The sequence below is a fragment of the Podarcis erhardii genome, assembly GCF_964252035.2.
Source record: "Podarcis erhardii genome assembly, chromosome: 1".
Taxonomy (NCBI): Eukaryota; Metazoa; Chordata; class Lepidosauria; order Squamata; family Lacertidae; genus Podarcis; species Podarcis erhardii.
In genome coordinates this window covers 138,899,229-138,912,749 of record NC_138497.1, presented here as the reverse complement: position 1 = coordinate 138,912,749, position 13,521 = coordinate 138,899,229, and the positions used below count along the sequence as shown (strand labels likewise).

Below are 13,521 nucleotides of genomic sequence, written 5' to 3'. Positions count from 1 at the left end.
TACTGACAATGAATTGCACAATGAAAATGCTAACTCCCTGGCAATTTGTAAAAATGAATGCGAAGTAGGTGATTACTTGGAGCAGCTTTATGGGCATTGGGGCAATGCATTAGAAATAGCTTTTGGGATGTGAGTTACAAGAAAGAAAGAGAGGCTTGGTTAGGACGGAGGGTGAGGCTGACCTCTTGAATGCCACTGAAGCATGAGGCACAAACCAAAAGGGCCAGAGAGGAAGTGCAGTAATGCCAAATCAGTTTGGTGCATATCTCTGCAAGAGTTGAAGATCAGAACACAAACTGTTAGGAATCAAAGTCACTTAGTACATAGTGAAAGCAATAGGAAGAACGAGGACAATGCTTAGCTGAGGCGGTTGGGAAAGTAGCTGGGTAGATTCCCAGACAGGCGTAGCAATACAACTCTTATACACAAAACTCCTAAAGCCTATTAGCCTGAGTTGAGGCCAGGCAAAATGACCATGTTACATAACCTTTAATAATAGACATTTTCCTGGGCTAGCATAATGTGAATAACAGATGAGCTATCAAAGGCCCAAAGACTCATCTGCATTGCCAGCAGAAGGACCTGGGTTCACAGACCCCAACATCTCCAGTTAAAAAGGTTTGTGGGGGAAGCAGGTGCTTGGAAAGGGCTTGATTGTAGGAGTGGACTGTGCTGAGACTGTGAGATAATTTAGTCTGACACATAATGTGGCAGCTTCAGATGCTCCTTCCTAGACAGAAGCATTACTCAACTATTGATACAAATAATCAAATCAAGCTATCTGTTTAGTCCTTCTGTAGTCGCCCTTTTCAACTTGTTATATGACTTGGCTGTCGGTTATAAATCGATAGATCGATAGAAGTGAGCCTGGCTGGAGCAAAAATGCTTGGAGGGAGGTGGGGCTGCAGGGAGTAAACAGAGACAAGTGATGGTGTCTGCACTCTTCATCTATGCAGCCCTTTTGCTCTTTAAATCATACCTCTATCCTCCACTTTCTATGAAACAGTGGTCCTGAGTCAATTGAGCCACTCTTCATAAATGGGACTCTTTAGGCATAGCTCTTGCTTTTGGACTCTAAACTCAGTAGCATAATAGATAAGGGCACTGTGACCTCACTGGTGTGAGTCTGTACCTTCAATGGTGTCCTTTAATTACAAGCATTCATTATGGCTACAATATTCTGTAAGCCAACATTAATCGTTGGTAAGATTAGAAGGCTACTTTAAATTGGTGTATTCCTTCCTGTATTATGTGATTATTCGTGCCACTACCTTTCAGCAAGACACAGAATACATCTCACAGGAGTGTATCAGAATCTTTAAATTGAGAGAAACCACTCTCTAAAATGTATAGACGACTCCTGTACTGGGAAGTCAAAGAGGAGGAATTTAAATCGGAAATGGTCCAATGGGCCAGAGACTTTGACTATAATATTCCAATGGAAGCCTGGGGAAAACTATGGAGGGAAGACTTGAAGTGTACTGCATGTTATACCCTGAAAGAGAACTTCATGAAAATGCTTTAAGAGTGGTATTTAACACCATCAAAATTGGCAAAAAATGTATAGAACCAGGCATTTGTTGGAGATGTAGAGAGGCAGAGGGTACGATGATTTACATGTGAATTGTAAGAAAATAAGGGAATTTTGGGATATAATATACAATGAGCTCAAAAAGAGGTTTAAAATCTCCTTTGCAAAACCCCCTGAAGCCTTTCTACTGGGTATAATAGGTATAGACATGCCAAAAAAATGTGAGGAAGATGTTCTTGTACACAACAGTGGCAGCAAGAATCTTAATAGCCAAAAAATGGAAAGGAGATTCCATCCTGACCAAAGTGGACTGGCAGATGAAATTATTAGAATACACAGAATTAGCAAGGATGACAGGAAGAATTAGAGATAATACAAAACAAACATTCACTAGAGAGTGGGACATTTACAGAAAATATCTTAAAGAGCATTGTAAAATTGTGAATTCTCTGGCAGGCTTAGAATGACCCCTTTATTAACCCAGAAAACTTTGTGAAAATAAGAATTTGGGAGAAGTCTGGAGTGATAATTAAAAGTGTGCTACTCAAAAGAAACCTGGGACTCTGGATGGGGTGAATAGAAGTCATAATAGAAGTTGTGTTGTAAGAAATTTATTTTTTGTAATTTATAATATCCTCTGGGGTTTTTCTTTGTTGACTGTTTTTTCCTTTTTTTATAATCAATAAAGTAATTATTAAAAAAAGAATATTTAAATTGGTCCTACAATTAAGGTAAATCTGAGTTTCCAAAAATCTGTTTAATTCAGTGGCATTCAAGTAAACTAAATGAGGTCAAAGTTAAGTCCCAGTAATAAAAATTTAAAAATAAAGAACTGCGAGGCATAAATGGTTTCTTCTCATGGGCGCAGTGGATGCTGCTGAGAACAATACTGGATGACTTTGCGTACTGTGTTCTATTTCAGGAGCATGATGTAAAATTTGATGACCATGGAACGATGGTGCTGGGTTGTGGACCATATCACATAGGTAAATCTTGTTTTTAGTATCTCTGCCTTTCCAGACTAGAAGACCCTGTAAAAGTGTGTTAGGTGTGTTAGGCACCCTCTTCTGCAATAAAGTTTCACATTGTCCTAGAATTCCACATGCAAAATATACGTTGTGTCATTGCTAGAACATTGCATTTTGTCCATGTAGAACCAAAGCCATTTCTATTTTTGCCAAAGATTTTAGACTAATTCTAAAAATACAAATTAAAAACCTGGAAAGTGCTGGTATAGATGTAAGCACAATTAAGAGATGGTGAATGAGATTCTCCCTTCTGCTTTGGAATACTGGCCCCCAGTCAGACCCATGAACTGCTGAACTAGTTCCAGGAAGGTGCTATTTAGTACAAGGATGGCAAAGGGGCCTGGAGACCTGGAGTCCTGCGGAGAAGGGGTGTAAGAGTTGGGTGTGTTTCGTCTGGGGAAGAGAGAATTAATCTGAAGGGTTGTCATGGAGTTGAGGGAGCAGACTTGTGTTCTCTTGCTCCAGAGGTCTGGGCCAGTGGCTTCAAATGACAAGAAAAGGATTCAAAAACAGTAGTGAAAACTTGGTACAGATGGTACAGACAATAGTTCCTCCCTCAGAAGGTGATAGAACTGTCCTTCATTAGAGGTTTTGTAAGCAGAGATTGGATGGCACCTCCCAGAAGTACCTTAGCAGTGGATATCCTGCTTTGCCAGTTGGTTGGACAAGCTGGCATTGGAGGCTTCTTCCAACTCTATGATTCTATGAACTCAGTTGTTCACAGGTATTGCTGATGTTTGCACAGGTTTTGAGTTACTGGGAGGCTTACACGGAGGCAGTTGGAATCTTTGCTCTGCCCTTCACCGCTCCTGATGTTTTAAAACCTGCCTGCACCATGATCTCCTTTCAAAACTTCACTTGGTTTTGCTCTTTCATTGGCAGGGAGCAGCGTGGAGTTCGACTGGTGTGCCGTGTCTTGCATCCGCACATTGCGACAGCTCTGTAAGAAAACAGTTGTCGTGAACTGCAACCCGGAGACAGTGAGCACGGATTTTGATGAGTGTGACAGGCTCTACTTCGATGAACTGTCCCTGGAGAGAATCTTGGACATCTACCAACAGGAGGTATTTTATTTATTTTTTATTTTATTTTTATTTTTATTTTTTTTATAATATTTTTATTAAGTTTATAAAGTACAGAAAAAAGAGATAAAAACAGAAATAGAAAAATACAGTAGAGAAATTACAAATTTCCATAATCCTTTTTTCCAGCACATCTATTGGACTTCCCCACATCCTCCAAACCCTGCATTCTCTGTAATACAAAACATCAGCAATTTGTTAACTTATTTCAAAGCTTATTGTATCTTTCATTTTATCATGTTGCCTAATTTCAAAACTATTGTAACCCAAATCTTATATGTTTTAGCTTAAACATAATAAAGTTATTTCATTATTCCACCTTTGACTTCTTGTACCTTAATTTCCATTTCATTAATTTACCGATGCTGAAGCAAGAATTTCTAAAAAGTGCATTTTTTAACATTCATACAACTTGTAATGTTTTTTCAAATAGTCTTTAAATTTTTCCCAGTCCTCCTCGATTGTTTCTTCTCCCAAGTCTCGGATTTTGCCAGTCATTTCAGCCAGTTCCATATAGTCCATCAACTGCGTCTGCCATTCCTCCAGCGTGGGTAAATCTTGTGTCTTCCAATGCTTAGCAATCAGGACCCTTGCTGCTGTGGTAGCGTACATAAAAAAAATTCTATCTTTCTTAAGTACTCTCTGGTCTACAATGCCCAGAAGAAAGGCCTCCGGTTTCTTAGGTAAGGTAAATCTAAGTACCTTTTTTAGTTCATTATGAATCATCTCCCAAAAGGCCTTCACTTTCGGGCAAGTCCACCAGAGATGGAAGAATGTCCCTTCCGCCTCTTTACATTTCCAACATTTATTGTCAGACAGGTGATATATCTTAGCAAGCTTGACTGGGGTCATGTACCACCGGTATATCATTTTCATAATATTTTCCTTCAAGGCACTACATGCCGTAAATTTCATTCCGGTGTTCCATAACCTTTCCCAGTCTTCAAACATAATGTTGTGCCCCAAGTCCTGTGCCCATTTTATCATGGCGGATTTGACTGTCTCGTCCTGTGTATTCCATTTAAGCAGCAAGTTATACATTCTCGAAAGTAGTTTATTTTTTGGCTCTAACAATTCTGTCTCTAATTTCGATTTTTCCACCTGGAATCCAACCTTTTTATCCACTTTAAAAACCTCCTGGATTTGAGCATAGTGCAACCAATCTCGCACCTTGTTTTTCAATTTTTCCAAGCTCAGCAACCTCCAATTGTCTCCAATTTTTTCAATTATTTTCCAATATTTAGGCCAGTAGGCTTCCATGTTAAGTCTCTTACGTGCCTTGGCCTCCACCGGTGAGAGCCACCTCGGAGTCTTACTCTCCAATAAGTCCTTATATTTTGTCCAGACCATCAAAATTGCTCTTCTGACAATATGGTTTTTAAACAATTTATGAACTTTAACCTTGTCATACCACAAATATGCATGCCACCCAAAAGCATTATCAAACCCTTCCAGATCTAGGACATCAGTGTTTTCCAATAAAATCCAATCTTTCAACCAGCAGAAGGCTGCAGATTCATAATATAACCTCAAGTCTGGCAGGGCAAATCCCCCTCTTTCTTTCGCGTCAGTTAGTATTTTAAACTTTATTCGGGGCTTTTTGCCCTGCCAAACAAACTTAGAAATATCCTTCTGCCACTTTCCAAAACATTCCACTTTGTCCACGATCTGTAGGGCCTGGAACAGAAATAACATTTTCAGCAATACATTCATCTTTATAGCTGCTATTCGGCCCAACAAGGAAAGTTTCAATCTTGACCATATTTCCAAATCTCTTTTGATTTCTGACCAACATTTCTCATAATTATCTTTAAACAAATTCAAATTTTTGGAGGTCAGATACACCCCTAGGTATTTTACTTTTTTAACCACATTTAATTCTGTTTCTTTCAGGAACTCATCTGTTTCTGTAGTTGTCAAATTTTTTGCTAGAACCTTAGTTTTTTGCTTATTCAGCTTAAATCCCGCCACCCGACCAAAGTCAGAAATTAATTCTAGCACTCTTTTAGTACTAGAGACTGGCTCCTGTAATGTTAATAGCAAGTCATCTGCAAAAGCTTTCAGTTTGTATTGTTTCACTCCGACCTCAATTCCTTGTACAGACCGGTCCTTTCTAATCATGTTCAATAGCACCTCCAGAACTGAAATGAACAATAAGGGGGATAGGGGGCACCCCTGTCGTGTCCCTTTTTCAATTTTAAACCCCTCTGTCACCACATTGTTTACTATCAGCTTAGCTTTTTGTTCTGAGTAAATTGCCTCTATTCCATTTTCAAACCCCGCCCGACTCCCATCCCTTCCAAATTTTTCTTCATGAACATCCAAGAAATGTTGTCAAAGGCTTTCTCCGCATCAATAAAAATTAAAACCGCTCTAGTGTTAAGATTTGTTTGTAGAAGTTCCAAAATGTCAATAATATTTCTTGTATTATCAAACAAATGCCTACCGGGGAGAAAGCCAGCCTGGTTCTTATGGATCACTTCATTGAGTACTTTTTTGAACCTACTTGCCAAAATATCCGCAAAAATTTTGTAATCCACATTTAGGAGTGAGATGGGGCGGTAGTTCTTAAGCTGGGTCTTTTCAGATTCTTGTTTGGGTATCAATGTGATGAAAGCTTCTTTCCACGTCTCCGGTGCCTTCCTCCCCTCCATAATCTGATTGCAGACCTCCAACAGAGGTTGTATCAAATAGTCCTTCAAAACCTTATAGTATTTGGAGGTAAGTCCATCAGGGCCTGGAGATTTGCCTAATTGAAGGTTCTGAATGGCACTTTCAATTTCTTGCGGAGTAATATTACTATTCATGGTAGATCTCATTTCCTGGGTTATTTTTTGTAATCCATTAGTTTTAAGGAATTGGTCCACCTCAAAGTCTTTCTGTGGCCCTTGTGAATAAAGTTCTTTGAAATATCTCTGGAAACACTTTCTAATTTCCTTGGGTTTCTGAACCATTCTCCCTTCAATCTCTAGATTTGTAACTGTGTTAAGTTTTTGTCTCTTTTTCAACTGCCATGCTAGCAGTTTCCCACACTTGTTTGCTGATTCAAAGGATCTTTGTTTCCTCTGTTTAATTTTCCATTCCACCTCCTGATTTATCAATTTCAAATATTGTGCCTGGAAAAATTTCACTTCTCTGAGCACTTCCACCGACTTAGGCCTAGATCTTAATTTTTTCTCTCCTTCTCTTATTTTCTCCAATATCTTCTCCTTCTTTTCATTCCAGAGCTTTTTCTTAATCGTATTTTGTTGTATTAGAAACCCTCTCATAACTGCTTTACTTACGTCCCAGATTGTTCTTTTTTCCACAGTGGTGTTTAAGTTTATTTCAAAATAGTCCTTTAAAGTTTTTTGGGCCTTCTTAACAATCTCCTGATCCCTTAATAAAGTGTCATTCATTTTCCATCCAAAGGATCCGGTTATGTTTAGTCTCAATTCCACTTTCAACGCATTATGGTCGGAGCAGGTTTTTGGGCAGATTTCCACTTTTCTAGTCTTAGGTGCCAGTCCTCTAGTTGTCCATATTTGGTCTATTCGTGTCCATGTCAGATGAGCTTCAGAAAAGAAAGTTCCTTCTTTTCCTAAGGGGTTCTTAACCCTCCATATGTCAATTAAGTCCATATTGTCAGTCATTTCAAAGAAAGTTTTAGGTAGTCTGCCATCTTTCGTTATGTTAGCACTTTGCGACTTATCCATGTTTACAGATACAACCCCATTCATATCGCCCAACATAATGATGTTGTTATAGTCTAAGTAGTCCAGCATAATCTCATGCAGCTTCCTAAAGAATTCCGATTTTCCTTCATTTGGAGCATATATTCCTAATATCAGAAATTTTTCTCCTTGCGTCTGAATTTCAATCGCCAAAATTCTGCCATGTTCATCTTTAAATAGAAATTTTGGTGACAGGCTCTCCTTTGCATAAATCACCACTCCTCTTTTCTTAACTTTATCCGAAGAAATAAATTCTTGGCCTAATCTTTTATTGATTAACACTTTTCTGTGGAGCCTTGTCACATGTGTTTCTTGCAGGCAAATAATGTCCAATTGTTCTTTTTTCAAAATATGAAATACTTTCCTTCTTTTTTCCGGAGAGTTTCCGCCATTTATATTCCAGCTAAGAAGCTGCAGAGACATCCTGGTTTAATTGGTGGGTCTTACAATGGGGTGTCTAGGTTTTCCTCCGGTCCCGGAGGTGGTGGTGCTGGTCCAGATCCAGACGGTGTAGGTTTTGGTGGTGGTCCCGGTGGTGGTGGTGGCCAAGAAGCTGCAGCTCCTTTTTGGAGGTCCTCCTCGTGGTCGTGTAGGAACTTCTGCTGATCCTCAGGTGTTTTGATTCTTACTTTCCTTTCTTTATAAGTAAATGATAGTCCTTGTGGAAACTCCCACCTATAAGGAATTGCGTTATGTCTTAACAATTTGGTCAGGTCTGTGTAAGTGGTCCTAAGATCCAATAAATGTTTAGGTATATCTCTGTAGATTTCAGCCTTTTTACCTTCTATCTCCAAGGATTTTTTAAAATGTAGGCCTAATATCTTATCTCTTTCCTCTCTTGATCTCAAAATAACCAAACAGTCTCTAGCCTTATCTTTCTTTACCGATCTTCCCAGTCTAAAGGCCGTCACGATTTTAAAATCTTTATCTTCCTCAATTCCCCAGAATTTGGAAAATAGAAGTGTCAGAAATCCCTCTAAGTTGCCTGCCTCCAATTCTGGGATGGCCCTTAACCTGAGATTATTTTCCTTACTTTTCAATTCAACCAGTGACAGGTAGGCTTGTTGTTCCCCTACTTGTCTTTTCAGAGGCCTAACTTCCCCTTTAATCTCATCAACTTTTCGGTTTGCCTGCTCTGCTTTTTGATTGGCTTCCACAGCTAATTTATAATTTTCAGCCGTAGCTCCTTGCAAATTGTCAATTGCCTGAGTATGCTGGGAAACCTGCTCAGTTAATTTACCAATAGAGGATGTAGCTTGGTCAATTTTTGTTGATTGATTGTCCACCTTTTGGTTTAAAATTGCCAGTTGCTCCAGAATTTGTTTCAGGACTGATTCAGATCCTCCAGTTGCCATATCTTCTGTAGCAGGCTGCTCGATTTCCACCTCCTGTGCTGTTAGCACAGTTGGGACAGATGATCTGCGTTGATGAGTTAAAGTTGTTTGAACAAGTTGCACAGATTTCTTTTCTTTTTCTTTTTCTTTAGCTTTGGCTGCTCTTGTTTTCCCTGGGCCGCTCATTCCACACCTGCCTCAGTTCAAGGTCAAATTGTCTTTTATTCCATGAGAGAGACAAGTTCAAAATATAAACAATTAAACCACAAGAAGTCTCAATAAAGTACAGTTCCCAGGCCTCTATGTCTCCACAATCCTCTAGGGGGAGTATTTCAAAGTTTCAAGAAAGGAAAGAACTCTTTTCCGCCATTGAAGTTCCTATAATCCCATATTAAGTCTTTGTAATTCCTGAGTACAAAAGGAAGGTTCCCAAAGCTTTCTATTTCTTGATTTAAAGCCACAAGGTGTCAAGAATGGTCCCAGAAACAATGTTTAAACGTTAATATCTCAGTCTATGTAACAATTTGAACTTCAGCAACAGTATCAGCAGTTTGACAGTTCTCTATTACATTCTGGCAGCCCGACGACTAGGTTGTCCCTTTTAACTCCGTATAGCTCAAAAATAGGAAGAAAGTTCTGAAAATTAAGTCCACAAGCTTCACAAAAGTTTCCCTTTTAACTTCTAGAAACAAGGTCTATCAATGCACCTTTATTCTGTTTTCACGATCCTTTTTGGGCGCTACAGCGCACTTCAGCCCTTGCTTTGATCTAGTTAGCAGGATCGGAAGACGGACTTCCTGTTACTCGCCTCCCGTTTTCAGTCCAAATCCATAAAATTAGTCCAAAATTTAGTACCCCTTACTCACGGGTATGTAGCTGTCAAATTCGATGTTTTCAAGAAGAAAGGTCAGCGCTCATCGGCAGCAGCAGCGCGGCTTTGCATCCACGAAAAGAGCGATGAACTCACAGCGCCGCTCCCCCTTTCCCGTTCCGGAGCCCCTTACGAGGTTCCTTCTACGTTTCTGGGGGGGCTTTTGGCGCCCGCCGAGTCCCACGGCCACAGGCTCGCTGTGCCTGTGGTTTTTCTTGATGGGTCTCCGCTTTGCCGCAGCGGACGACCCTTTTTCGCGGAGCCCCTCTTCACAGGGTAAAGAGGACCGCCATTGCCGTTTTGCGCCGCCTCCGGAAGTCATATTTTATTTATTTTTTAATCCAAAATCCAAACAGCCTCAAAAAAAGAACAAGGCCAAGGTTTCCTAAACCTTGCCAAACAGTTTGCAAAGTCAGTCTCATTGTCCCCTTGGGCTGGGCACTACTTTTTTTTTTTTCTAAAAAAAAGACCCTGGCATTATATTTTGCATGGCATTGCAGTTCCTAACCAACTGCTCCATAATGACTGCCAAATAAATATAGAATTATTTTCCAAAGATGACATATTGCACAGTATTTACAAGCTGATTTAATTTATTTCACAGTTATTTATGGATCAAATTGTCCTGCCCTTGCTGAGCTTAGTTTTAACCTGTGGTTGTGAAAGCAATTACACACATGCTTAATTTTATGCATGAGGACAATGCCATTGAAGCTAACATGATTTTTCAAATGCCAAACACAGCTTTCAAAAAGTTGCTCTGATAGATGTGCAGCAGTTTTTGAAGGTCTCTGTGCTGCCTCAGCCTGCTCATCATCTTGGACACCTCCCAACAGGAGGTAAAAAACCCAAATAGTCTCAGAGAATATAAACCAAGGTTTCCCAAACCTTCCATTTTGCAAAGTCAGTCTCATTGTCACCTTTGGCTCAGCAAAGTGCTTAAGCAGAATATTTAAAAATGTATTTTCGTTGCAACTCTGTTCCTAAAATGCTTGAATTCTTGACCCTGTCTCCTACTAGGGCAGCATGAGCTGCAATCCAATTAATACCACCTGTCAAGTACCTTTCTCCTCGCTCTCGCCCTCGCTCTCTCTTTTTTATGGGGGGGGGGGCAGGTGAAAAGCCTCCAGGCTTGAGACACGAGAACACTCCTTTTGTTAGGAACAAGGCCAAGTGCCCTTTCGAGGTCAGAGCACCAGGTCGCCCATTAGCAGTCAGGGTTCATGATGTGACTCCTTTGGAATTCTGTTTTTAAAACTGGCCCACCTGACTTAGCCCAGACAAAAGTCGTGCTAGTGGTGTCGGACTAGAGGAGGGAGGGAGGGTTCTTTCATATTGTCCTGGAGCTTACTGGGAGGAGAGAATGGTTAACTGGGGCTTTGGCAGCCAGAGCTGCAACAACCCTTGGGACTGGTGCACCCCACAGGGTGCTGCTCTGGACAACACCCCTTTTTTACAGAGAGTTGTTTTGGGGGTGTCAAAGTGGGAAGCTTAAAATTCCTTGTATGAGAAAGTAAAACAATCATAGAATTATAGAAGCAACCCTGAGGGTCATCTAGTCCAACCCCCTGCAATGCAGGAAACTCAACTAAAACTTCCCTGACAGGTGACCATCCAACCTCTGCTTAAAAACCTCCAAGGAAGGAGAGTCCACCACCTCCCAAAGGATTCCGTTCCCCTGTCAAACAGCTCTAACCATCAGAAAGTACTTCTCTTTGTGTAACTTGAAGCAGGAGAAAACAAGCTTGCTCCTTCTTTCATGTGACAGCCCTTTAGATAGTTGAAGATGGCTCTCATATCTCCTCTCAGTCTCCTCTTATCCAGGCTAAACATACCCAGCTCCTTCAACCATTCCTCATAAGGCTTGGTTTCCATCATCTTGGTTGCCCTCCTCTGCATACATTCCAGCTTGTCAATATCCTTCTTAAATTGTGGCCGAGAACTGGATACAGGACTCCAGGTGTGTCTAACCAAGGCAGAATAGAGCAAGACAATTACTGGAATCTCATCCTTCTCTGGATCCAAGCTGTTCTCTACCTTGCTTCTGATTGGGATAATAGATGGTTTAGTTTGGCAAGGAGCGGCACATAATCAACTTGTGGTGTGTGTGTTTTTTTGTCTAAGTTTCTCTCTGTTCTCATTTTCTATAGGAATGCGATGGCTGCATCATCTCTGTAGGAGGGCAGATTCCAAACAACCTGGCTGTGCCACTTTACCGGAATGGAGTTAGAATTATGGGCACTAACCCGCTGCAGATTGACCGGGCAGAGGATCGATCTACATTCTCTGCTGTTCTTGATGAGATGCAAATAGCTCAAGCACCCTGGAAAGCAGTTAATTCCTTGGTATGTAGACATACATCTAATCTGTGTTTAGTAATTTAAGGAGCAGCAGTTGAAGGCTTAAGCCACTGTTCACAATTAATTTTCTTTGTTCGTATTTAGAAGGGTGCATTCATCCTGCAGCATGGATGTAGGAGCAAGCAAGCTTGTCTCCTAGCTGGATCGTAATCCTTTCCTTGGGTTTATTCCTTGCTATACATGTGAGGGCTTTGAAGATGAGTTTCCTCCTATCCCACTGTGTTCTGTTCATGTTTCTGAGGCATTGAATTTTTTAGGAAGCACTTTGGGTGTCCAGGGATTTTGAGTGGGGGCTTGTTTTTGCTCTGCCATGCCTGTCCAGAGAGCCCAGGAGAACCTTGCATGCTCCCCTCCCCTCTCTCTTTTTGTGTGACCATTTTTAATTACCCACAACATTGTTTCATCTGGCCTGAGAAACTAGCATGAATTGTAGTTTGTTTGAAACAAGCTGACTTGTTTCAAACAAGCCATAGCTATTGTTAACCATGGTTTGGCTGAAATGACAAACATGGTTAAGCAGAAGTATCCACATGGAAGAGTGGAAGGAGGCACAAGACCTCAAGCTTTGGCAGGAGCAGAGAGAGAGGTGGGGGCTGCACCTGGCCTCCCTGCATACCAGGGTGGAGTGGGGAAGGATGGGGTAGGTGTGGTACAAAGACCTTGGCAGAAGCACCAGATGGGCTCTGCTGTGGCACCTGCACTGTGCCAACCTCATCACCACCTCGTCTTCCCCCTCCTTGTCCTGATATGCAGCAGTGGCAGCCAGAGAGAGGTCAGATAAGTGGCCTAGCCCAACCCTGCCGCCTGCTGCTGAGCTTTGCCTCCTAGGGTTGTTTGCATCACGCAGAATGATGGTTCAAACACACCCAAAATGTTAAGCACCTCACTTTCATTTGCAAGGCTTCTTTTGTAACCTGCTGTGTGATATCACCATTCAGGGTGTTTAGGTTCCTTCTCTCTTCTAAAAACCTTTGAGAACACTCTTCCACTCCTCCATATACAGATTAGCTTATTCAGGTACACCAAAGACTGAGAATGTATCCAGATTTTACTTGTACAAACATGTCTAGGCATTCTCAGTATCTTATATATAAAAAAGATCCTTTCCCAACTTTTTAGGAGAATGCTGTTGAATTTGCTAACTTGGTTGGCTACCCATGCTTGCTGAGACCTTCCTATGTTTTGAGGTAAGCCTCTCCCCCGCCCTTGACAATGTAAATTGAACTTCCTATATTGTTTGCACTATCAGGATACCGCTGTGCTACCTATGGAAGCTGCTCAGTTTTTAGACCAAGAAGCTGAGGTCTGATAGGTACCGAGATAATGAAAAAGTATTAGACCTGCCTGGCACTCATATATCTGAGCCAACAGCAGGCTCTCTCAACTTAATGTTGTATTAAGAACTTCAGTGTAGGGTTCTTAGTCATTTTGCCATTTGTCAGCATCTCATTGATTACAGAGTATTGACTTTGGACCGGCTGCACCAAACCCATGTTAGGGCTATTTGCTCCCCAGTTTCCAAATCAGAAGAGTCTCCTAACCTGGGGTCCCCTACGTAGCAGCTGGCGGTTAACCTTGACTTTCCCATTCCCATATTGCCCA

The 13,521-nt window shown here is 41.1% G+C and overlaps 1 protein-coding gene across 2 annotated transcripts in view; it reads left to right on the top strand.

Annotated features, from left to right (window-relative positions):
• CPS1 (carbamoyl-phosphate synthase 1) overlaps window positions 1–13,521 on the top strand; it is a 215,805-nt gene that overhangs the window by 160,760 nt on the left and 41,524 nt on the right. For both annotated transcript variants that reach the window (XM_081856008.1, XM_081856007.1), the window contains 4 exons: window positions 2,454–2,517; window positions 3,442–3,623; window positions 11,710–11,904; window positions 13,039–13,106. In XM_081856008.1, the coding sequence (XP_081712134.1) occupies window positions 2,454–2,517; window positions 3,442–3,623; window positions 11,710–11,904; window positions 13,039–13,106 (509 nt within the window). The remainder of the gene's footprint in view (window positions 1–2,453; window positions 2,518–3,441; window positions 3,624–11,709; window positions 11,905–13,038; window positions 13,107–13,521) is intronic.